We start from the raw sequence: 27592 nt of genomic DNA, 5'->3' as shown, positions 1-27592 counted from the left end.
TTCGTTCAAAAAAAGAAATTAATAAATAAGATAATAATGATAATAATAATAATTCTCCATACGTGTAGGGAATGAAGTGTTTTGCAAATCAGTATGGGTACACGTGCGAGTACATGTCAGGCCAAAAGTCGTATCTTTCTTCCACAAAAATGGTAAGAAAGATATTTGTGATCGCTCGCTAAAATCTTTTTAGTGCTTTTTGCTTGCTCTCTGTCTCTCTCACTCTATTTCCCGCTTCAACCCTCTGCAAATCCCAATCCCCAACATAAAGATTTTGTATGGTTTCATTTCGGCTTCATTCACTCTCTGAACCTCCCAAAATACAATTTGTTAGGGTTTTTTTTTTCCGGGAGGCTTCTCTTTCTTTTTCATAATATTTTCATATTCAACTCCTCCTTGTAAGAGCAAGCCTTTTTTTTTTTTTTTTTTTTCCCTTTGTGTGTTGCCTAAAATGGCCGCTTTCTGTGCCGTTTCACTGTCTCCGTACAGCCTTTTATGGCGACCGAAGCTTACAAGGCTTTCCGTTTTGTGCTCTGTCGACTCTCCTCCTACTGTTATTGGTATGTGATTATTGAGTTTGCGACTTTACATTGCATTGGCATTTATTTTATTTTTAATTTTTTGGTTTATATCGTGCGTTTTTTTGACATTCTGTTTTGATGTTGAGAAATGGAAAGAAAAGAGAAAAAAGAAATGATGGGAAAAAAATATTGGTGTTTTATTTTATTTTATTTGAATGAAAAAATTTGTGAGTTTAATTTTGACTAGTCAGAGTGGTTGTGATGGGCTTTGTTTGGTGGTTTTGTATATGATTCTGCAGAAGTTTGTGGGTATAAATTCTAATAAAGATACAGTTTGATGCGAACGTTTTTCATTTGGACCACAATATTAGTGACAGTTTTTTATAGTATAAAATCATCGTTAATATTATGAAAAATTATCACTAATACTGCAGTCCTCATCATAAAATTTATATATATATATATATATATTTTTTTTAATTGCATTTTCTTAGCAGAAGTATGGAGCTAGTGCCATATGGAATTTAGAAGTATACTCTAAAGAGTTTTGCTCCCTGAGCTCCTAAACTGTTATGGGCGTGCAATCTTTAAGATGGGTATCTACTATATTAATCTCTATACTAAATAAGGGTCTATTTAGTGGAAATCGTACTTATCCTGGGTGCCAACATGTTCTGTTTCCTTTATCACTGTTTTCTGACTAATCAAATGCACAAATATGTTAAAATTATAGCTCTCATTTGTATGGGTTGATCTTACTGTTATATTGTATTGTTTTGTTTTTCACTTATTGATATGGCGCCGATGAAGATAAAAACCTTTGGATGGTATTAATGAATGTTTGTGTTATTTTGCATCATTTACGTACTCCTAAATCTAAAGTACTACGCAAAAGACCAGGAAGGACAGAAGGGGTTTGGAAAAGTATGGAAGATTCTGTCAAACGAAAGATGGAGCCATTTTATGAAGGTTCTGATGGCCCACCACTTCGCGTTCTACCAATTGAACTGGGTGAAATCGCGATGAATTGCATACTGGTTGGGAGTTATGATCACTATATTCTGATTGATGCTGGTGTAATGTTTCCAGAGTAAGTAAGGTTTTGTTTTAAACACTTGAACAATTGTATATTGGTAATCAGTGTAGGTAGGAAATATTTTTCTTATGGTGGTCTCTTCCCTCGAACACAATGCTGTTAAATATTTAGTAGTATGGTAAAGAATTATCGTTTCTCTAAGAGTAAGTAATTTGCTTCATACCATTACATCTCTAGCAGTGGAATTTTTGTATGAAATCATTGGAAAGATATTGCCATTATATTTATTGGTCCTGTTTGGGATGCAGGACAATGGGCTAAATTGAAATAGTTCGGTCCAATCCACATTTATTGTTTTGCATCCTGAAAGACCCTTTATATTTCCATACCCAAATTTCCTGTTGAAAGGATTCTTTTTAAGCTTCTTTGTATTTTTACATTGACCTTGGAGAATGTTATGTGCATTTCAGCTACGATGAGCTTGGAGTCCAACAAATTTTACCTGATACCACATTTATTAGAAGATAGAGACACAAAATTGAAGCAGTTGTTCTTACACATGGTCATGAGGTTCACATTGGTGCGTTGCCTTGGGTAAAGTTTCACATTTTTCAATTTGGATTCTTTCTGTTGTTTTGCTGGTTGTTGGGTAAGGCACTCTTTCCAAAACGAAGAAAAAAAGAACGGCTGTTTTGGGGGGGGGGGGGGGGGGGGGGGGGGTGGTTTGGCTCCAATTCATGTGATCTTTGACTCTTTGGGAATACAACCCAAAAAAAAAAAAAAAAAAAAAAAGGAGTATAGTTTAAGAACAAAAATGTATATAGAAATGAAATAACATGGTTATTACTATTGAAATGCAGGTTTACAGTAGCATTGGTGATGCTGTTCAAGGAGGGAGAGAATGGGAATGATCATTGTCATTGGTGTCACTATCTCAATGTGTACCAACTTCAAGATGGAATTGTTGAGGATGTTGAAGTTGGATTTGCTTCACTTTCTTTTGGGATTTATTTACCATTTTTTTTTTTTTTTTTGAGCGGCTTCCGTTGTAAATTGTAGATGCTATAGTTAGTGGTATATTTGTTATAATGCTTAGTGTTTACGTTTGACAGTCATTTATGCCATATACCAAATACTTTTTAGTATCTTTCTGTTCTTTGCACAATTTTTGTTTCCATCAATGCATTAGTAAAACTGCAGCGAATAAATTTTAGTCTAATATCTGGCGCTCGTCTTTTTACATGATTCCGTCTCAAATAGCGTTGCTTTTGACACACTGAAAAATCCGTTAAAGTAAATATAAAAACAAATGTAGCCAGAGAAAAATAATGTGAAAAAACGACACAACTGGAAATTGAAAAATTATTACCAAATAATGGCGTCGCCCGGACTCGAACCGGAGACCTTCAGTGTGTTAGACTGACGTGATAACCAACTACACCACGACACCTGTTTGTGTGCTTAACTTTCCAAATTTAATTAACTAAAAAAGTGATAATGAGGTGTAAAACCCTCGTTCATTCAACGTTCTTTTTTTTTTTTCTCTTTTTATTGGGCTTAACATTCATTCAACGTTCATGAAGATAGCATTCACAGGTCCTTCGTGGCACACCAAACCCAGCTAGCTATCTACAACCAAGTATAAAAAAAGCATTTTCTTATTTTGCTATTGGTTATGTATTAAACTCGGTGGGTTGTTGTGAGTTTTATAGAGGCTTGAAGAATGGGGTGCAAGAAAATAAGTATGGGATTTGTGATTTTGATATCATGGGCTTCATGGGTACACAGCAGCACACCAGAGCGCTCCACCATAAGAGGACTATTTTCTGCATGTTCCACATTCATCACCTATGGTTCCCCTGACCCACTTCCTGGTTCTCCATGCTGTGATGCTATGTATAGACAGAGCTACTATAAGGTAAAGATCTTACGCTTCTCGCTTTGTCCTAATAGCTAGGACTAAATCGAGTCATAAAAAACTAATCATTTTTATTTGATGGCCTTCGTTTGTCTGTGATGGATAATACCGTCTGTCTTCACCTAAGCAGCATTCATATGATATATTTATATATTTATATATATACAGTCCGTCTATGGTGCAGACGGTTTTCATGCGGACCACAGTATTGGTGACAGTTTTTCATAGTATTAGTGATAATTTTCTAAAAAACCATCGTTAATACTATGAAAAACCGTCACTAATACTACGGTTCTCATGCGGACCGTGCTCACCATAGAATTTTCATATATATATATATATATATATATTTATATATAATATTTAACGTTCTTCACTTAATTATTATTATTATTTTTCTATATAGTAAAATTTACCAAATTAACATATAGTAGCAACGTCCTTTATGCATAGAATACAAATTGCAGACTAATTAATGACCATAAAATATTATTCTTCTATGTGCCAACGCATTGCTTAATTAAAATAACATATTTCCAATATAAGGTGGAAATTTTATTATCAAATATTGAAAATGTTATTTTAATTAATAAATTATTACTAAAATTTTAATTAGGCAAACATCAACAAAAAATGGGCTTTTTGTATTTATTTTTTTACGACCTGAATCAAATAGAATCATGAGGAGAAATTAAATCAAACAGAACCGACCATCTTCAATTCAATTTGAATATGTTTTATTATTTTTTATTTTTTAACTTTTTAATAATTTTTAAAATAATATAATATTTCTAATATATTTGACTAAATAATTTGAAAACATAAAAATAGAATTAATTAAATAAAATATCAAAAAGTTATATATAATATAAATATGGTTGGTTAAGTTATCTGAATCAACCAACCATAGGTTAAAAACAAAACTGAATCGAACCGGTTTGATTTAGTCAATTTGATCGGTTGTCTCCATTTCTGGTGCCAACTTTTAGCATTTCTGGTGGAACTTAAGTTTCCGATCAATTAAAACTTTATATATTTTTGGAAGCTTATATATGTAATTTACTAACTGCGGTTAGTTGATGGAGAGAATTAATTTTTCATTTTGCAGGCAAATAACATAACTAATTAGCTGGGTCAGTGCTATACACTATGCTATTGAGCCAATTATTTTAACTCCCCATCTACCATAATCCACTAATTATATAACACTATTTACCATTAATATATATTGTTTATAAACGATTTAGAATTCCAGATTTAGAATTCCGTTATAATGGTATAATGCTAATGGAATCCATCCAGTAAACAACCTTGGGTTTGACAACGTCTTTGAACACTAGTTTGCCCCCACTTTTAAATTTAATTAAGTAACTAGATTCCAAAATTTTCAATAAAGTGCCTCCATTTTCATTTTGGTTTCAATTTAGGCTTCATGTAAAATTTTCCAATTAAGATTTTCAATTTCAATTTTTCTTCCAATATGTACTAAAAACTAATGAATTTTTTTATCAAAATAAATGTCTTATTATATATAAATTTAAAAATGTTATTAAGTTTAAAATATTATAACTAAAAAAAAAAATTTCCCAAACAAAAGGATTAAATATCAATGCATTGGACAAATTAAAATAAAACTAAAATTAAGGATTTCATTTGGAAATAAATGAAAATGGAGAACTAAATTGAAACGAATATAAAAATTGAGACATTCAATAGAAAAAAATGGAAATTTAAGTTATTTGATTAAAATCAGGGGCAAACTAGAAAATCAAAAAATATAGTTAACCCATGACCTTTCCAATAACTATGCATGGTCAATTTCATTTTGAAGCCATGTTTCTGTGTTGCAAGCTGTTGGATAAAAGCATGGAAAAGTCGATTTTGTATGTTAAATTAATTCTTATCTAGACAAGTTTTCGATGCATTGCATGGCTGCTATGGCCTGTTCCATCATCCATAATCATACCATCCCCTTGGAGCACCATATTAACCAAGAAAGAAAAAACTCACGATTACCACCAGTCACCCTTTCTCAAGGGACTTCATGCACGCTCTCACACATGCTCATCCTATCTCATATGCTTTCCATATGACGAATAAAACTTTAGTACACTGTGGCTCACATCCTTTGCAACAGGAAGATGTTTAATATTCGATGTACTGAAGAATCTTTCATGTATCTCCCTTATACGAGAGAGGATGTATGTACATCCAGTTGCTGCCCCACTCTAACTTTTGGAGGTGGTACTCTCTGATGGCCTAACTTTGTCCCTTTTTTTTTTTTTTTTTTGGGTTGGCCTCTTGATTCAATTCCTGCTTTTCTTCTAAAAAGTTTCTTAGAACCTGTTCATGAGCTTTTAAGGAAAGAACAAATTTTGTAACGTTGGATATGGTGGTTTTGACAACATAGCCAATCCGAAATCCTGAAATTTGTGGCCTAATCCTCTAGACAGATGAAAGCACTTATCCAAGTCATTTACTGGCTTTCCAATTGAAGAGAGATTATCACAAATAGAATTCCACATTGTAAAGAGACCATCATTGTTGATCCACAGTTGGTAATTTGGATTGAGAACCTTACTGCCTGCAGTGCTTCCACTGGTTTCTATTTGAAGTTCTTCTAATGGACGTTCTATTAATGAAGCTTTCAGAATTGTATTTTTTTGGTATATTTTTGTAATAAAGAAGATAATTTCTTGAGAGAAGAGTTAGAGGAGAGAAAGAACGTGAGCTCAGCTTATATATTTCATTTTTCAATGTAACAATGAAAACAAAGATATTTTTTGCTTACATCATAAATGTAATGATTGCTAATTTGTTATAAAGCATAAATCTGTATTTTCTCTCTCTCACACTTTCACGTACTCACACTTTCTTTCTTCTAGGTAGTTCTATTACACGTGGCATATGAGCCACTGTGAAATACACCTGTGAAGCCTCATTTATCCACATCTGCATTAGTTTCCATATCAGCACAGCAGGTTATATTCCAAAACTCCCCTGTAAAGCTTTAGTGGGGCACCTGTTTAATAAATACACAGCTGTATGAACAGCTTCTTCCCACAGATAATAGGGCATTTGTTTATCATGTAACATGGCCTTGGCCATTTCAACAACCACTCGATTCTTCCTTTCAACCATCCCATTCTGTTGAGGAGTGTAGGCCATTGTCATCTGCCTTTGAATTCCCTCAGATTCACAAAATTTTATAAACTCTGCAGATAGAAATTCTCCTCCTCTATCATTCCTTAAACACTTAATTTTAAAACTTCTTTGCAGCTCAACCATTGTTTTGAATTTCTTAAAACAGATAAAGGCTTCAGACTTGTTTCTTAGAAAGAACACCCAAACCATGCGTGTACAATCATCTACAAATAGCATAAAATACCTGTTTCCAGCAAATGTCTCTTCTGCATTGGTCCACACAAATCAGTATGAACTAGTTGTAGTGGCTGATTTGCTCTCCATGCACCATTCTTTTGGAAAACTTCTCTATGCTGCTTTCCAAATTGGCAACCTTCACAAACCTTCATCATTTCTCCAAGCTTTGGTAACCCCAAAACCATTTTTTTCCCCTTTAGTTCAAGCAAAGCATTCAAATGAAGATGTCCCATTCTTTTGTGCCAGGTTTCCACACTGAACTCAGCTCATAATCAGTGGATAACATCGATTTGTCTTTGCTTTGACTTTCACAACCAGATTTTCCTATATAGGTCCATCATACACATGACACATTCCACCACCAAATATCAGATAATAGCCATGCTCATTCATTTGAGCAACACTCAACAAGTTTTCTTTCAAACCAGGTAAATATAGTACCTCTTTGATATGTCTTTTTCCCTTGTCAGTGTCAATCACAAGTGTACCTTTCCCAGCAATGTTCTCTAGTGTTCCATTAGGCATTTGAACCCTTCCAAACAAATTTCTCTTAGCCACTGTCTATGTACCATTCACTGCTTTTGCTTGAGCCACCAGTCTCACTAGCTGCACAAAACATATTCCTTGTCAATTCCATCTGATTTGTACAATTGGCTTTCTGCACATTCCTTCTAATTGTACATTCCCTTGCCCAATGTCCAAACCTGTCACAATTATAGCATTTTGTCTTGCCTTTAAACGTACATTCCCCAAAATTGTATTTACCACAGGTTTCACATTGTGGTTTTGAATTGTCTTGACTGCCACCAATCTGCCATCTATTCCCCCCGTGAACAGTGCTTGCAGCATGTGTGTTTGTCATTTGAGCTCCATGAAACCTTTGCTGAAATTTCTGTTTATGTTCCCATTTCTTCTCTTTTGAAGACCATGACCTTTGAAACTTAGCTACATTTGTCAAGACAAGTCCAGAATTCCTTCCCAGAATCCTAGACAAGCCCTGATCCCAGGGAAATACCACCGAACGTTCCAACGGAAAATCCGGCAGCACCTCCCCTAAGGCTAGGACTTACCAAAAATCACCTGCACTGAAAATACACTTCTATACTCATCTCCTTATCCCTCCCGCAAATTACAAATTGATTCCACAATTTACAGCACTTCACAACAATAACAGCAGCCCAGTGCATAAATAAAACATAAGTGTCCAAATAGTATACAGAGCTTTATGAAGTGCTAATCAACAGAAATACAACAAAGATGAAAGAAATAATACACTGAAATGAATGAGTACAAAGGTACTTCTCGAAACACGATAGTAGCGGAAAATTGGTTCGCTCCAGAAGAACGTCTACCACCTCTTGCACCTAAGGGAACGGAACTTAAAAACGTGAGATGATAATCATCTCAATGAGTGACCCTAACTACTGAACACTTTTAATGATAATAATAATAATAATAATAATAATACAATAAGGGAATTGAATTAATACCAACAATTAATAATTAAATAATAACAGTTGGAAATGATAATTTTTCCCTCAAAACTCTCACTAATCACTCCGTTGGAAATGTTCCCTTTTTAAAACAATTTCACAAAACCCAATATTCGTACTTCCCAAAAACCAAGGGATCAAACCATTTGAGAAACAGTAAATAAATAAATACCCCAGTATATAATTAAAATGTAATAAATTATAATAAATATTTTTTGAACACCTTTGGGGTTTGAAACTTTATTTGAAAATTTCACTTGACGCATCACACCATATACCGGTGATGCCCTCCGATACCCAGCCTCCTGAACACCGACTGGCGGGGAGATTAAAGAGAGAAACTTGCAAACGGCACTTCGGCGTCCCGACAGTACCGCTGCTGAAACCATCATCTCGGCCAAGGAGGGGGGCGGCTGTGGCCAATAACAAACTTGCCTGCCCACGGTCCAATGGCAACTCACGGGTGAAATAATAATACTTGCGTGCTGAACCACATATACATATACCAGAACACCAATAGTGTATGAATGCGTCTAAAATAATTATAAAACCAACTGTACCGTTTTCCAAAATCACCGTGGGAAATATACCAAAATTTCTCAATTACCATCCCACATACTTTTATTTAACAAACGGTACGGAAATATCGGTAACAAATAAACCATAATTTCCTCGTAACACGAGGTTCAACAATTAAAATACCGCGGGCATAATTTATACAATTTAAACAAATATTTTCATAAAATGACTAACCCAATTATGCCCGAAAATAATACTTAAAACCTCGTACGATATTACCGAAATATACTTTGCTCATGCATAATAAATAAATTAAATCACAATAAAACCATAATTAAATTGTACCACATGAGCATAATTTAAATACCAATTAAACATAATTAATTGCCCAAAATATTTTTTGAAGGTGGGTCACTCACCTTAAGTGCGTAAATCAGCTAAGATCCTCGGCATGATCAACTCCACTACTCGTACGCGCACCTAAAACATCCACAGTATACCAACCAAATATATTAATATTTTATTCGGATAATTCCCAAATGGGTACCCGGGGAGCGAACACAACGACAACTAAAAGTTATGAGTTATATACCGAATCGAAGCTCGAGTGATGAGGATCACGGATTCGGTCTTATTTTCCGGTGATCGGACCCGAGGTGGTCGGAATCTCGCCGGAAAGCTTTCGGGTTTCGACTCTGCAATTCTCCCAAACCATAGCAAATTGGTAGAAACAGATGTCGGATTCGGGTTCAAGAGGTCGAACACAGTTGGGAGGGATCGGCGGTGCCACTGGGTACTCGCCGGAACAGTTACTTCGGGCGAGCCGCCGCGGTCATCGGCAACCGTCTCCGGCAACGGCGCGTACGGTGGCCGTTGGCTGAAAGTTTTTGCAGATTTGTAGATCGAGGGGAGAGGAATCCAACAGGACCGGCGGTGAGGCAAACGGAGGCCGGACGGCGGAGAAATTGGGGTTTGAAGAATTTCGGCCCCTCGTCGGAAAACGCACCTATCCCGACACGTCGGAGGTCCGGAGGCCGTGAAATTTGGTGGGTAGGCCGGACTTGAGGAGGTGGTGAGGGGTGTCTAGCGCGTGTGGCCTGAAAATGGCCGAAAAGGGGTTAATCGGCGGTGGAGGGAAAAATCGCCGCCAATTTTCACCGCCTCGATCCCGGTGCGTCCGGCGGCCAACGGCCGTGAAATTTTGGGGGTTTGCCGGAAATGGGAAGAGGATTCCATCTGGCCGGCGCGTGTAAGGTGTATCGGCCGAAAAATTTAAAAATTTCGACGGCCGGTCGGTCTCTCTCTCTCTCTCTCTCTCCTCTCTCTCTCTCTCTCTCTCTCCCCCGAGATTTTTGTCAAATAAAAGCCACCATGTGACACTGTTCATTCCACGTGGACCAATCAGGTGATGACATGTGGTGTCACTGTGCATTTAAGCCAGATATAATAAAATATTACGGTATCCGGGGAATTTCATACGTCCATAACTTTTTAACCAAATGTTCGATTTAAGCGTGCCGCTAGTCTATGAACTCGTATCGACGAGTACTTTACAACCATATAAGAGTCAAAACAAAATTACACCACAAGAAAAAGTCAACTCTCGGCACCTTTTGGACTCTTTGCACCTCAACTTGTTTTGCCCATAACTTTCAAACCGTAGCTCCGTTTTTGACGTGCTACTAGTCTACGAACTCAGGGCATCATGCACTTCGCCACGGTACCCTGGTCAACTAGAAATTCCAACTGGGACAAAAAGTCAACTTTTGATCCGCTCGGTCAACGATCAACCTCGGTCAACGTGCACGGATTCCGGTGCGATTTGTGACGGGGTGTTACAACATTAGCTTGTGTTACCCCCTTGTTTTGTATTTTGGAACTCACAGACAATGTAGAGAATGCTTTCTCTATGGAATCAGTAACTTGCAGATCAAGTCTCTGCTTTTGACTCTTTAAAATTGCAATTACTTCTTGAAATTCCACTAATGTCAAGTCCTTAGTATTTTCTGTCACCAAGCAGATAGGTTCATATGCTTTTGTTAAACTGATTAATACTTTTTGAACCATTCTTTCATTTGACAGTGCTCCCCAAACGTTTTCATCTGGTTTATTAGATCATTTAATCTTGTAAGGTAATTAGACAGTGTTTCATCATCCTTCATCTTGGTGTATTCGAATTCTTTCCTTAAACTTTGCAATTTTACAGATCTTACGTGATCTCCACCATGGAATTCTTTGTACAAGAGCTCCTAAGCTTCTTTCGATGTCTCTGCATTTGCTATCCTTGGGAAAATTTGATCAGTGACAGCATCTTGAATAATTCCCAAAGCTTTTGCATCCTTCATGTAGAACTCCATCATCTATTCATCATCTTCAATTGCTGAGCTTTCTTCAGCGTCTTCAATTTTTACCTTCAGCTTCCCAATAGAAACTGGAATTCCTTTCTCCACGAATTTCCAAAGCCCAAAGGATTTGAAAATGGTGACCATCTTGATTCTCCAGAATTCATAGTTCTCACCTGAGAATATTGTGGCCCTTACTTCAGATCCAGCCATTGATGATTCAGATATGAAGTTCTAGCTTATACTCTTCAATCGAGCTCAGATTTCCTTAAGCTCTGTTTCTGTTTGTTTTTTTTTTTTTTTTTTTAGACCACAATGTTTACTCCCAACTCAGATTCAACAAGCTCTGATACCATGTTAATGAAGCTTGAAGAATTGTATTTTTCTGGTATATTTTTGTAATAAAGAAGATAATTTCTTGAGAGAAAAGTTAGAGGAGAGAAAGAACGTGAGCTCACCTTGTATATTTCATTTTTCAATGTAACAATGAAAACAAAGATATTTTTTGCTTACATCATAAATGTAATGATTGCTAATTTGTTATAAAGCATAAATCTGTATTTTCTCTCTCTCACACTTTCACGCACTCACACTTTCTTTCTTCTAGGTAGTTCTACTACACGTGGCATATGAGCCAATGTGAAATACACCTGTGAAACCTCATTTATACACATCTGCATTAGTTTCCATGTCAGCACAGTAGGTTATATGATGTAGAATTCCCAAACTTCCAATAAAGGGAAGCATCTGTGATCTACATAGCAAATAATTTGAGAAATCCAGTTTCAAAGATATTAAACTGGAACATCGCTGAAAAGACTGAATAGTCAATCTTGGTTCAACTTCCGAAGCCACATTCAAGTTAAGCCTTGAAACCTGTCGAAGCTCTGATATCGCAATGAAGAAAAAAATAAGTTTTATATATTTTCACGCACTGTTACAAAATTGACCACACTCTCGTGACACAAAGTTGAGTTTTCCCATGACATTATTTATACAACATTGTAGTACACAGTGGTTACAAAAAGATACCAAAGGATAACTGATGACTGATAACTGCAACATCTTGCTTCGAGCTTTATCACATAACGATGATGTTTATCCTGCATCTTTAGAAAGACTTCAGGATGCCTTTTATCACCTGGAGTTTTCTTATCTAAAACAGAGGCTTGCTGATCTTGGTTGCAAGATGACATGGCAGATGACTTGGCTCTTCGGTGATGTGGCACATCTAGCTTATCAAACTTTGTCCTTTGATGTATTGGTGTTTAGGGGTGGGCATGGATTAGGTTGGTTCGATTTTGGACCGAAGTACAACCCAATCCATATATATCAGTTTTTTTAATTTATAATCCAAATCAAACCATCAAAGCACTAAATCCAAACCAAACCAAACCATTTATGATCGGTTTGGTTTGGATTGGTTGATTGGTTTGAAACTTACTAATTTATAAATATATAATACAAATTAAAAATTTTCCAAATATAAAATATAAATAATAAATTATAATTATCCAAACATAAAATACAATTAGAATAATACAAAATAGTCTACAATGGAAAATAAAGAAGAAAATGTAGCAAATAATATACATCATACACTTATTAAATAGCAAATATTAATGTCATCATCTCACTCCTGTAAAATTAAATTAAAATTGCTAGAACAAATAATGTAAAATAATACATTCGTTAAAATTCATTCACTCAAGAATCAATGCATAATTCATTTTTTTTTTTTAATCTTAAAATTTTGGTAAATCATAAGTTAATCAACGTTGACAAGTTCACTAATTTTAGTTAATTCTATAAGCTCTACGAATATTAAAACAATAAAATTAGCAATAAATTATATTTAAACATTTATATATATATATATATAAGTAACAATTTGATACAATATACGTAGATATATATATATGATGGGGATGTAAAAATATATATATATATATATATATATTATGGTGATGGTGATGGACTGGTGGTGGGCGGCAACAAAGGTAAATGTTTAGTTTAAGGTTACAACTTACAATTTGATTTAGGATTTGGGATATAGGAATGTAAAAGAAAAGAAAAATATATATATATATATATATATTAAAAATCAATATACAAAAATGGAAAATAAAAATAAAAAATAATATATAAAAATAAAAAAATATATATTAAAATTAATACATAAAAGTAAAAAAATAAAAAATATATAATTTTTTAGGTATATAATATATTATTTGAATTGGATTGGATTAGATTGGATTTATATTTCCAATCCATAACCAATCCAATCCATATAATTTGTAATATTTTGAACTCAATTTAATCCAATTAATATAAAAATTCAATATAAACCGTTAAACATAAATTGAATTGGATGGATTGAACAGGTAGGATTGAATTTTATCCAACCTAATACAAGTCTATCCAAGTCACCCCACTGAAAATAAAAAAGAAAGCGGATTATTTTGTCATGCGTGGATCATATGGACATAATATGTCACATCAAAATGTACGCATATACACGCATCAGATACAAGGCAAAGGCGCGTTTGGCGACCAACACAAAAAACAAAAAAAAATAAAAAAATATATATATTTATATTATTTTGCCACAAAAAGTCGGCTTGTTGACCAAGATTCTCGACACTTCAGCAAATTTATTACGCTGTTCACCTCCTAGAAGAAAATTAAAATAAAATAAAAAAAAGCCACGCCATTTCTTACTCATTCCCTCTTATCTTTCCTCGTTGAAAATTCATTATCTCATTTATTTATTTTCCATTTTTTTTTTTTGGGGAAAATTCGTGGCAACTTCTTGTCACTATCTTAGATAGTCGGTTTTTAAAAATCTGAAACAGATAAAACGCGGCTCCAAAAGGAAAGACGGCATATATATATATATGAGAACGCTTTTCATAATCTTTCATACAATCCCAATTCTGAGTTTTTGTTTTATCTGCTAGTTTTAGCTTACGAACTTGGTGTCCATATTGTCCATTAAAGACTACTATTTTTCAGTTTTCGTAAATACCCATTCGTAAAATGAGCAGCTACAAACAATTAGAGCGGGTTTTCTGCTTCTTCGATGAAGATGGAGATGGAAAAGTTTCACCCATGGAGCTCAAGAATAGATTGAGCTTGATGGGTGGAGAGCTACTGCTAAAAGAGGTGGAAGCTGCCGTGGAATCACTGGATTCAGATGGAGATGGGTCATTGGGTTTGGATGATCTTGTTCATCTATTGGAAGCAGGAGAAGAGGAAGAGAAAATGAAGGACTTGAGAGAGGCTTTTGGGTTGTATGATATTGAAGGTTGTGGTTGTATTACTCCCAAAAGCTTGAAGAGGATGCTAAGCAACTTGGGTGAATCAAGATCAGTTGATGAATGCAGAGGAATGATCAAACAGTTTGATTTGAATGGGGATGGTTTGCTTTGCTTCGAAGAATTCAGAGTCATGATGCAGTAGAAGATTTTATTTATTTATTTTTTTGGTAATTCTTGTTGTATAGAGTGTCAATGATGAACTTCTTATTATTTATATGTTGATGATACTGTATTTCCATGGTCCTGTAATAATCATGTAATTCTTTTGATTCATTTAATAAACATATATGATTCTTGTTGTACTTTCGTTATGAGATTACATATATTTTTCATTCAGTCTTGGTTAGTTCAAAAATAAAAAAGGAGAGCATTTTGGTAATTTTTGCTTCCTTGTAACACACAGAATTTGCAAGCTTCTTTGCTCAAATGGAAGATATAGGAACATTTAGTTTACTCTTTTATTATGGAATTTGAAGTTTTTCTTTATTACCAGAAAAAAAAAAAAAAAAAAGAAAGTGTGAAGTTTTTTCTTTTAGTCTATAAAGTGTTATGAACAGTAACTAGTGAAATTGTAGGAAAAACTTCATTTTGGGTATAACTTGGAACCATTTGAAGACGTGTTCGCAGAGAGTGCTGGATGCAGTAATTTTCCGAGAAAGTGAGCAGAGAAAGTTTTTTTTTTTTTTCTAAACGTGATAAATGGTAGTACGCTATTCTACTTTATTCTTGACATAAAATCAAATCAGGTGGTCGTTGGAATAGCTCTTTTACAAATTTTTTTAAACACAATATAAGAAAAATATATTAAAACGTGAAATTACATATTAATTATTTTAGAATCATATCAATATATTTAAAATATTAAATTATATATTAATCATTTTAAAATTATTTCAATTTATTTTTATTATGTATTAAAAATTTATGATAAGACCATGTAAAAATAAATGGTCTGAATATTTTTTTCATTCCAGTAAGATAAAAATTGCAGTTTTCATTGGGTAAAAAAAAAAAAAAAAAAACGATTGGTGGCAATCTAATGAAATTCATATAAAGACTGCTGCTGTGGACGTGTTTTTTCAATAGTCTCTTGATTCTGACCTCACATGTTGAAATGAATTAGGTAGAAGACAGTTCAAACCTCTTTCAAGGTCGTAAGCCATACACACGCTTCTCACACAAGATTAAACAAGTGGTTATTTCTAGGAATGGGCATGGATTGGGTTGGTTCGGTTTTGGACCGAAATACAATCCAATTCATACATATCGGTTTTTCTAATTTACAATACAAACTAAACCATTAAAGCATTAAATCCAAACCAAACCATTTATGATCGGTTTGGTTTGGATTGGTTGATCGGTTTAAAACTTACTAATTTATAAATATATAATATAAATAAAAAAATTTCCAAATTTAAAATATAAATAATAAATTATAATTATCCAAACATAAAATACAATTAGAATAATACAATATAGTCTACAATGGAAAATAAAGAAGAAAATGTGGCAAATGATACACATCATGCACTTTTTAAATACCAAACGTTAATGTCATCATCTCACTCCTATAAAATCAAATTAAAATTGTTAGAACAAATAATGTAAAATAATACATTCGTCAAAATTCATTCACTCAAGAATCAATGCATAATTCCTTTTTTTTTTTTTAACCTTAAAATTTTGTTAAATCATAAGTCAATCAACATTGACAGATTCACTAATTTTAGTTGATTCTATAAGCTTTACAAAGATCAAAACAATAAAATTAGTAATAAATTATATTTAAACATTTATATATATATATATATATAAGTAATAATTGAATACAATATATGTAGATATATATATATATATATATATGATAAGAATGTAAAAATATATATATATATATTATGATGATAGTGATGGATTGGTGGCAGGAGGTAACAAAGGTAAATGTTTAGTTTATGATTATAATTTACAATTTGATTTGGAATTTGGGATATGGGAATGTAAAAGGGGAAAAAAAATATATATATATATATATATATTAAAAATCAATATATAAAAATGGAAAAAAATTTAAAAATTAATATATAAAAATGAAAAAAATATACTAAAATTAATAAATAAAAATGAAAAAAATAAAAAATATATAATTTTTTAGTTATATAATATATTATTTGGATTGGATTGGATTTATATTTCTAATCTATAACCAATTCAATCCATACAATTTATAATATTTTGAACCCAATCCAATCCAATTGATATAAAAATCCAATCCAAACCGTTAAAAATGAATTGGATTGGACGGGTTGAACGAGTTGGATTGGATTTTGCCCACCCCTACTGGTGTTTGTCCTTTAATATACTGGTGGCCTCATATATAGTTATAAAAAATAAAAAATATATATAAAGTGATTATAATAGGCTTTTTTTTTTTTGGGATAAAAAGTATTTATAATATGTTCATGATGAGGAATCAATTATGTTTTTAATTATTTGGTATAATTATTTTTTTTTTCTATTTCGTGCTAATAATATAAATTACTAAATAATAAACTACATGTCGAAATAACATGGCTAATAAAATTCTAAAAATTTACGAAAATGTACTTCTTGACCTTCTCATGAATAACGATAACTTAAAATTAAACCATAACATAGACATCCAGTTTGAGAGAAATTTTCCAAAAACTATAAGATTTATGATTTTTTTTTTTTTTTTTGGGTTGTCTTTCTCACCTTCCTCTATTTCACTGTATCAAAGCAAACAATTTTATAATAAAGGGAAACCACAAGCAGAAAAATCTCATATACATTGCTTTGAGACAAGGCATACATTGGCTATAACATTGCAGTAGCAGCACCAAGACGGGGCAATAAGAAGAGCAAATCCAGCATGCGTGTCCTTTTATAGCGAAATCTCTTCTAATAGGTGATATGACCAATAAGGCATGAGGAAAAACAAAGTTCATCCTTCATACCATATTGATACAGAACCTGGGAAAAATAATGAGGGTAACAGAAAAGAAGAAAACAAAAGGGGATGATAAAGAAAGAGAATATTAAAGCAAGCAATCTGTATTATTAAATAATCAAATGCTATCTGTTAAAGGTTACAGTTGACCCTGTTTATAACTTAATCTAATAAGAAAATTAACCAAATTGAATACTAATTCTAGCTGAAAATAAACTCCGGAAATCCTATATGAATAAAAGTAATCATAACAAATAGCTCGAAATTCATGATGAAGTAATCTGTGACTATCAAAGAATATACCTATTAAGATTAATGAAACTATTAGTGGCCCAGATAAGCAAAATAACAAAAACTATTCGCAATATTGTTATTAAATTGACTGAAACCGCAACAGAACCAGCAGTGACCAAACTAATTCCAAATCATAGAACCAAATTTCAAAATCAAAATAATGATAGACGAAAAAAAAAAATCGAAACTAAAGTATCTATAACTCAAAAGTCACCATTCTTGAACCAAACTTTTTCACAAAAAAAATAAAAAATAAAAAATGTGGAAGGTACTCCAAGACAAAACAACGAATATGTCCATTCAAGCTTCAGAAAAGGAAACAAAGGAGAAAAAAAAAATACAAATAAAGAAATGAGAAATGGAATCCATCAGTTAGGGAATATACTTAATAAGAAAAAGTATGTATCCCACTTCCTTGTATGGAAAAATGGATGTTACCATTTAGAGAAAGACATGAAACCCAAGTTTTATTTTCTTCCTTTGCTACCCACACACAACAACAAAAGGAGATACCACTATTGTTTCCAATCTCTTGACCTCCATGAAAAGCAACAGAGAAGAATAGGTTCATTCTTCATACAAGAAGAAAAAACAAAAGGGGAGTAGTGGGTTCAGGGAATTTTGATCTCACAGTATTTGTTATCTGCCGTCGACATGCACTAACTCAACGAAGACACAAGGACAACAATTCAAAAAATCACATGACCTCTTCTTATGTTGAAGTATAGAGGACATGATAAAATCAAAATATGGTGCTTTACAGGACAACGTGTACAGTAATTCGCTTGCTATTCTATAGTTTGAGATAAGAATATTTAGGTTGAGTTTGAAAATTTTCCAAATCAACATGCAAAAATTAATAAACATTAAAGATTAAAAAATACAAGTTAAACTCTTTTAAAAAGAAAATATAATGATGAGACTAATAAATTCGCATAATAATAATAATAAAATACCAAAGAAAATAAATATTTGATCATTCAATAATTTTTTAGAGTTCTTCTCAGTGGTGGCAGGGCCGGGTTATTTTTGAGTCTGGGGATTTTTTTTTCTTTTTTTTTTTTTTTTTTTTCTATTTGTGAGAGAAAACATTACTCAAAAAAATAACCAAGTGTAGGTTGTTTTCATTCATAAATTAAACCAAAAAAAAAAAATCGATTTCTACATGTAGGAAATGAGAAACTTAAAAAACAAAAAACAAAAAAACTCCTTAAATTTTTTTTTTAAAAAAATAATATTTTAATAGAAAAATTTTTTACCCCCGTTTTAATTGTATACCACGGTGGCATATAAATGGATAAAACATGTTCGTCAAACATTCAAAAAGCAGCTCGAAGAGAGTGAACACTTTTTCGAGTTCAGTCACTCACGCACACACAGTCTTTTTGCAGACTTTTGGAGGTTCACATCGGAAAAATAAAGTTAAATTCGGATAAAAACAACAAAATGGGCGGAAAAACTCAGTAATTTTGATCAAATTCGAGATTGGGAAATTTTGAATTTTTTGGTGGTGATAAAAACCTTTGTTTAGGGAACAATGTGCGGGTGGTGAATTTAGCCTGTTCTTGTTCGAGTTTTATGATTGGCTCCTAATCTGAGCAAGCGATGGGGGCTTACTCTGTGCTTGGGAATTATTGTGCCTTACAAGCTCTACGAGGTATACGGGTTTTTTATCCTCTGTTTAGTTGATGAGAACTGCTGAAGAAAATGGAAGGAAAATTAGAATCAGAAAGGTTTATTTGGAATCATGTGTGTGCATGAGTTTGTTTCTTGGGTCTTATTAATAATTTCAAACATTTCAGTGTTTTTTTGTTTTTTCTTTTTTTTGCTATGTCGGATGTGTTGAGTAGAGTGTCAATTTTCATTTATTACATGGTTCAATTACTCTTTTTTTTTTTCTTTTTTCTTTTTTTTTTTTGTGGTTCTTGGAGAGATTTATGCTTTCATAATAATGAAATAATATGATTGGTTATTGGCAGAGCTTCACAGAATTGGAGTACTTGCTTCTGGGATTTGTTTCAGCACTTCCTTCTTTTCTGATACCAATGTTGGTCGTGGGGAAGGTAAATTGTTGAAGTTTATTATCTACATTTCCTGGGTTTTTATTTTTGCTATTTAATTTTAGTTTTAATTTACTCATTAATATATATAATTATTGTTTTTTTTTTTTTTTTTTGGGTGTCCTGAGGGAATTGGGTAAGCATGCCAATTGATGCTGATGGTTGGGTTGCATATTTGAGGTGACTTTTTAAATCTGTTTGCCACATTGTCTGTGTATTTATTGTTTCACTTTTTATAAACAAAAGAATTTACCAATTGGCTTTTTAGGACTAAAGTCCACAAACTTGACAATTTAACCCAGATTCTTTGCTTTCGTAGGACTTTCTAGGCGTCAAATGATATTACTTTTTTGTTTATGAGTAGTAATGCCCTCACAAAAGTAGTATTTTGTTTTCCACAATTTGTTGACATTCTGAATCCTTTTTTTCTTCTCTTTCTCGAATATCTTTTTGCGGGCAGATAGCAGTGTTTGTTGGAAGGAGCGGTATTTGGTCAAGGTAGGTGTCTTTCTGGTGCCTAATCCTATTTACTTATTGACCAAACCTCTTTACTAAGAAATTAAGTGGAGCCTATTTACTAATAGATCCAAGTTTTACCCAAAGTCAGTAGAAAATCTGAACAGAGTATCTATTAAGGAAATGAGATTATAAGGGAATTCCGTCTTCCAGCCCTAGCAATTTGATGTAATTGAAGATTTTGATCATACAGTTTGTTGATACAGCGTCTTTGGTCATTCGTTTATTCGCATTGGATAATGTTACCATGCAGCTCTGTTCTCACAGCTTTCTCTGTTGGTTTTCTTAAGCCAAATGAATCATTTGCCAATGCTGAAGTCGGATTAAGAAGCCTTCTATACAGTATCAACTAGGAAAATATCTCCATATCACCCATTAACATTTCCTGTATGTGTGGAGTGATCCCACACATCATCATTCTGAGTTTTCTTCGGAAAATAAATGAGGCAAAATCCTTCTAACATGATGAAACTCAAAAAATGTGAATTTCCTTTCCTTGGAATTGCTATCAATTGAAGAATTAAAGATGCTTAATAAACTGTGCTGTAAAATGCGATAATGGTGTTATGCTCTAACATGTGCAGTTTCCTTACCATCAATTTGTGGACCAAGCATCTGTATACAAAGGTGGATCCTTACTTTATGCCATCTACTACCTCGTAAGCCTTCCAATTTTTCTGAGGTAAGAACCTGAGCAATTAGATTCTTTTTTGTGTAGACAATTATTGACCAATTAACCTTCTTGTCACCATGTAGAAAAATGTGGGTCCATAGTTTTAAATTTACCATATGTTCTAATTAGGTGGTAATTTTAATAAACCACCTGAATTATATGATTTAACTTTAAACTATGGACCAAGATTTTTCAACATGTGCATGTTGGTTATAACTGCTTGTCTACTTGTCGTGGCAAATAAAATGGCTTTCTTTCGCCTATGGTTTTGGGTCATCAAGTACAACTATGGGCCATTGTAGAGATTGAGTTTTGTTTTATTGTTTTGTACCCATATCGCCTATGTTATCACTTTCTTTCTTCATCGTCCCTTAAAAATGCATACTGAGGTATACTTTTCGTTTTTGCACTTGCTTTTTGAATCTGAAGGAGAAAGAGTTACGTTAATGTAAAATAAGTACCAACCCTTTGTATGCAAATCTAGCCAAAATGATAAATTTTGCATGTATTATTTGTCAGTATGATGTTCTTCGCTAGTCAGTCTATGTTGTGATAAATTTTGCATGTATTATTACAGAAATTGAAAATTTTTTTTTCCAATATTGCATTAAAAAAGCTATTTATCATATATGTAATATATATATATATATATATTATCTTTTCTTTGGTGGAATGGCATTGTTGGAATATATTAATAACCTTTTAAATTCATCTTATTCTAATTGTATACACCTCCAAATAATTATAAATTTAGAAAAGATGTTTTGTGTTGAAATACCATTGATGCAAAAGTTTAAGTTTATGTAATGTGGTTTTTCATTTTATTTATATTTTTCTCTAACATTCTTTTCGAATGTAGGTCTTTTTCTTTTGGACTTTTCTCTGGATCTTTACATTTGTTTTTTATTTTGGATGGATTTGTTGAATTTTAAACTCAATATCCAAAAGCTCAAGTTTGTGGAATGTGAGCTTTTATTTGAGTTATATGTTTCTCTAACATTTTGTAATTGTTATTTGTTTCTCTACTTTGTTTTTTTCTTTTTTTTCTTTTTTTTATCTCTCTTCTTTTTTAGAACAATTGAAATTTGCTAGGAGGATTATCAAATAGGGAGCCCCAAATGCAACCTTACCTTCAGCATGTATTCATTCTCTATCTCTAATCAAATTGCATTTTCTCTGTAATTTTTGCTTCATATATAATAATTAAATTATTGATTTTTTTGTGCCAATTTTTTTTTTCAATAGTGTGTTAAAAAAGCCATTTATCATATACATATATATATATATATATATTATCTTTTCTTTGGTAGAATGGTATCATTGAAGTATATTAATAACCTTTCAAATCCGTCAAACTCTAAATTGTACATGCCTCTAAACAATTATGAATTTGGGGAAGCTGTTTTGTTATTATTACTTGTTTTTCCACTTTTTATTTTTTTATTTTTGCGAGAACAATTGAAATTTGCTAGGAGGATTATCAAATAGGCAACCCCAAATGAAACCTTACCTTCAGTGAGGCTTCTGAGTGGTTCTGCAGACCATTTTTTTTTGTTCCCCCACACCACCCCCAACCCAACCCCAACTGTCAGGACCCGTCCAGAATTCCTTCCCCGGAACCCTAGACAGCCCTGATCCCAGGGAAACCCTACCGGATCCTCCAAAGGAAAATCCGACAGAGCCTCCCCTAAGGGATTTACTTACCACAAATTACCTGCACTGAAAACACACTTCTAAAAGCATCCCCTTATTCCTCCCACAAACTACAAACTGATTCCACAATTCCAGCACTTCTCAAAGCAACAACAGTCCAGTGCATAAATAAAACAGAAGTATTCCAATAGTATACAGAGTCTTAAGAAGTGCTAAACAACAGAAATACAACAAGGCTGAAAAGAAATAATACACTGAAATGAAAGAGTACAAAGAAACTTCTCGAAACACAACAGCAGCGGAAAACTTGGTTCGCTCCGGAAGAACGTCTACCACCACTTGCACCTAAGGGAACGGAATTTAAGAGTGTGAGATGCTAATCATCTCCGTGAGTAACCCGAACTACTGAACACCTTTTAATAATAATAATAAAATAATAACAGTTAAGGAGTGGAACAAATACCAACAATTAATAATAATTAATAATAACCTTTGGAAAATAATGATTTCCCTCAAAACTCTCACCAATCGCTCCGTTTGAAATGTTCCCTTTTTAAAACCTTTTCGCAAAACCCAATGTGCATACCTCCCAAAAACCAAGGGATTAAATAATTTAACAACAACGATTAAATAAATACATACCCCAAATATATAATAAAAATAGAATAAATTATAATAAATAAATTTTGAACACCTTTGGGGTTTAAACCATTATTTGCAATTACACCGACAATTACACCTGACGCACCACACCATATACCGGTGATGCCCTCCGATACCCAGCGTCCCGAGCACCGACTGGCGGGAGGTTAAAGAGAGAAACCTGCAGTGGTCACTTCGGCGTCCCGACAGTACCAACTGCTAAAAACCATCACCCGGCCAAGGAGGGGGGCGGCTATGCGCAACAATAACCTTGCCTGCCCACGGTCCAATGGCAACTCACGGGTGAAGTAACAACCGCACGCTAAACCACATAATAACCGCGTGCTAAACCACGTGTCCATACACCATACACCAGAACACCAATACTGTATGAGTGCGTCTAAAAATAAACATAAACAACCAACCGTACCGTTTTTCCAAAAACCACCGTGGGAAGTATACCAAAATTTCACAAAACACCATCCCACATATTTTATCCAATAACCCGGTACGAAACAGCGATAATCAACAAACCACAATTTTCCTCGAAATACGAGATGCAACCATAAAAATACCGCGGGCATAATTTATAAAATTTAACCAAATATTTTCAAAAAATATTTAACCCAATTATGCCCGAGAAATCACATTTGAAACCACGTAAAATTAATACCGAAACATACCTTGCTCATGCATAACAAATAATTTAATTTAAACCGCATTAAAATCATAATTAAACCACACCACATGAGCATAATTAAATACTAAATTAAATACCAATTAAATTTAATTAATCGCCCAAAATAATTTTTGAAGGTGGGTCACTCACCTGGAGAGCGCAAATCAACTAAGATCCTCCTCGGGATCCACTCCACTACTCGCGCGTGCACCTAAACAACCACAGTGCACAAACCAAAAATATTAATATTTTATTCGGGTAATTCCCAAATGGATACCCGGGGAGCGAACACCAAGCGACATCTAAGGGTTACGAGTTATATACCGAATCGAAGCTCTCGTGATGAGGATCACGGATTCGGTCTTACTTTCCGATGATCGTACCCGACGGGGTCGGAATCTCGCCGGAAAGCTTTTCGAGTTTCGGCTCCGCAATTCTCCCAAACCGTCGCGAATTGGCGGAAACGGAAGTCGGATTTGGGTTCAGGAGGTCGAACACTGCGGACTGGAGCTGGCCGGAATTTTCGGGTACTCGCCGGAAGTTACTGTTCCGGCGGGCCGCCACGTCACCGGCAACCGTCACCGGAACAGTGTTTTCCGACGGTGGCCGTTTGCTGTGAAATTTTGCAGATTTGTAGATCGTGAGGAGAGCAATCCAACGGGACCGACGGTGAGCAAAACGGAGGTCGGACGGCGGAGAAATCACCGTTTGAAGATTTTCGACCCCTCGCCGGAAAACGCTCCGATCCCGGTGCGTCGGTGGTCCGATGGCCGTGATTTTTGGTGGGTAGGCCGGACTTGAGGAGAGGATCAAGGCTGTCAGGCGCGTGTGGCCGGAAAATGGCCGGAACAGTGCCGATTCGCGGTGGCCGGCGGTGGAGGGGAAAAATCGCCGCCAAACTTCGGACGTCCGATCCGGGCGCGTCCGGCGGCCGTTCGCCGTGAAATTTGGAGGTTTTGCCGGAAATGAGGTGGGCAAGCTTTCTGTCCGGGCGTGTACAGTAACTCGGCCGGAACAGTGGCAAAATCCGGTGGCCGGCGGTGGCTCTCTCTCTCTCTCTCTTTCTCTCTCCTCTCTCTCTTTCTCTCTCTTCTCTCTCTTTCTCTCTCTTCCCCGAGAGTTTTTCAAAATTAAAACCCTGCGTGACACTGTTCATGCCACGTGGACCACTCAGAAGCTGACACGTGGCATTTCACTGTTCACCGACCAAAAAAAAACATTAAAATAATACGGTATCCGGTAAACTTCAAACATCCATAACTTTTTAACCGGATGTCCGTTTTGAGCGTGCCGCTAGTCTGTGAACTCGTATCGACAAGCACTTCACAACCATGCATGAGTCAAAGCTCAATTCCCCATAAAAAAAAAGTCAACTCCGGCACCCCTTGGACAGTTTGGACCGCAACTTGTTTCGTCCATAACTTTCAAACCGTAGCTCCATTTTCGACGTGCTACCAGTCTACGAACTCGTGGCATCGTGCACTTCGCCACGGTACCCTAGTCAACTCGAAATTCCCACCGAGTCAAAAAGTCAACTTTTGACCCCTTTGGTCAACGGTCAACAGTCAACCTCGGTCAACGTGCACGGATTCCGGTGCGATTTGGGACGGGGTGTTACAGCCTTCCCCCCTTACAAAAATTTCGTCCTCGAAATTTCCGCGCGTCACTATAACAGATAAGGGTTCTGATCACGCACTTGCGCTTCGGGCTCCTACGTCGCTTCCTCGACTAATTGGTTCCTTACCAACCAATCCATGCCCAAACTTACTTCAAGTCCGAATAGATCCAACAGGATCAGATCCGCTTCCATCACTTGATCTTCGATGCAGAAGAAACATTCCTTGATTAACTGGCTAGGCCACAAGGATTCTCCTACAGGAGTGGCTATTTCTAGCAGACATTCTAAAGGAGTAGGGGTCATACCGACCCGAACGACAGACTCTCTTGAGATGAACGAATGTGTTGCTCCCGGGTCTATAAGTACACATGTGTCATTACCAAAAACAGTCAAAGTACCTGTGAAATCGTCGGGCGTAGTCCTGGCTCCCTGCTGCGTCATAGCAAACACCCGGCCTTGACTTGTCTGCTGGGGTCTCCTTCCTCTACCTCGACTCGATCCTGCAGACGGCTGGACTGATCCCGAAGAAACTCCTACTGGCTGACTCCCCTGGGAACTCTGTCCTGGAAATACTCCCGTATGCTGTGTCCGTCGACCTGCTCCTAGCACACTGCCGCTACCATAAGGGCAATCCCTCCTTATGTGGCCTGGCTGCCCACACCGAAAGCATAAACCATCCATCTGACACTGCCCAGAATGATTCCCCCTACAAAGTGGACAAATCCGCGGAGAACCAATGCGTGACTGCTGATACGAGCTTGTATCCGCACTGATCGAATGGCGAGCTGGCTGGGGCATACGATAACTATCTCTCCTCTGGAATCTGCCTCGTGGGCTTAACCCATCATTGTCTGACCCTGAACTATGGCTTCTTTTAGTTGCCCCCTGTTGAGGTACTCCGCTATACGAACCTTCGAAAGATCTGCGCCTTGAGGGTCTGCGTATCTCCTCCTGTCTCTCTAGTTCGAGCGCTGCATCCCTGGCGGACTGATAGGTGGGATGTACTGATCCAGAAAGGGTGTAGCCGATGCTCTCTTTCAATCCATCTATGAACCTCATCTTCTTCGTGTGATCGTCAGGAATCAGGTGCATGCAGAATTCTGATAGTTCCCGGAATCTCCTCTCGTACTCGGTCACTGTCATGTTCCCCTGTCGCAGTTCCTCGAACTCTCTCCTTCTTGCCTCACGATAGGCAGGAGGACAAAACTCAGTAGAGAAGGCAATCTTGAACTGATCCCACGTATGCCTTCTGCGGGTCTTCTCCATCTGCCACCACTTCCGGGCGTCTCCCTCTAACATGAACCCAGAAATCCTCACCATATCTTCATCGGGGCACTGCATCCCCTCTTCCAAGATTTTCTCCATGCTGGATAGCCACTTCAAGGCTGCTGCTGGGCCTTGGCTCCCATCGAACTCCACGGCTCCTAAACGTCGAGCTTGATCCACAGATCGATTACTAGAGCTTGAACCCCCTAAGGCTCTAGTTAGTTGAGAGACCAGATTTCTAAGGCTAGAACGACTTCCGGAACTCTCAGCCGAGCGTTCCCGAGTCCTACGTGTGTCCCGCCGACTCATCGTAGTAGATTACTGAGGAAACAAACAAGAGTTTAGAAACAGGGACACTTAAGCACGATTACGAAAGGAAGGAATTTACGGATGGGCTGTACAGCAATGCACAGTCCCTTAGGATTACAAGAACCTATGCTCTGATACCAACTGTCAGGACCCGTCCAGAATTCCTTCCCCGGAACCCTAGACAGCCCTGATCCCAGGGAAACCCTACCGGATCCTCCAAAGGAAAATCCGACAGAGCCTCCCCTAAGGGATTTACTTACCACAAATTACCTGCACTGAAAACACACTTCTAAAAGCATCCCCTTATTCCTCCCACAAACTACAAACTGATTCCACAATTCCAGCACTTCTCAAAGCAACAACAGTCCAGTGCATAAATAAAACAGA

At 35.5% G+C, this 27592-nt stretch overlaps 2 protein-coding genes and 1 non-coding gene across 3 annotated transcripts; 2 read left to right on the top strand and 1 right to left on the bottom strand.

Annotated features, from left to right (window-relative positions):
- Positions 1 to 1046: 1046 nt before the first annotated feature.
- LOC132800431 (ribonuclease J-like) lies at positions 1047 to 2239 on the top strand. Its single transcript, XM_060814039.1, has 2 exons — positions 1047 to 1611; positions 2028 to 2239. Exons 1-2 carry the CDS (start codon positions 1346 to 1348, stop codon positions 2083 to 2085), a joined length of 324 nt encoding a protein of 107 aa, XP_060670022.1. The 5' UTR covers positions 1047 to 1345; the 3' UTR covers positions 2086 to 2239.
- A 694-nt stretch (positions 2240 to 2933) lies between these two features.
- On the bottom strand, positions 2934 to 3007 carry TRNAV-AAC (transfer RNA valine (anticodon AAC)). Its single transcript has one exon. It is a non-coding gene; the product is annotated as a tRNA-Val (tRNA).
- An 11117-nt stretch (positions 3008 to 14124) lies between these two features.
- Positions 14125 to 14832, top strand: LOC107417689 (calcium-binding protein CML38). Its single transcript, XM_016026323.4, has one exon. It carries the CDS (start codon positions 14250 to 14252, stop codon positions 14670 to 14672), a length of 423 nt encoding a protein of 140 aa, XP_015881809.3. The 5' UTR covers positions 14125 to 14249; the 3' UTR covers positions 14673 to 14832.
- Positions 14833 to 27592: the final 12760 nt, after the last annotated feature.

This window comes from Ziziphus jujuba, chromosome 2 (genome assembly GCF_031755915.1).
Source record: "Ziziphus jujuba cultivar Dongzao chromosome 2, ASM3175591v1".
Taxonomy (NCBI): Eukaryota; Viridiplantae; Streptophyta; class Magnoliopsida; order Rosales; family Rhamnaceae; genus Ziziphus; species Ziziphus jujuba.
The sequence above is the reverse complement of the archived record's forward strand: the minus strand, read 5'-3'. Positions and strand labels throughout refer to the sequence as shown.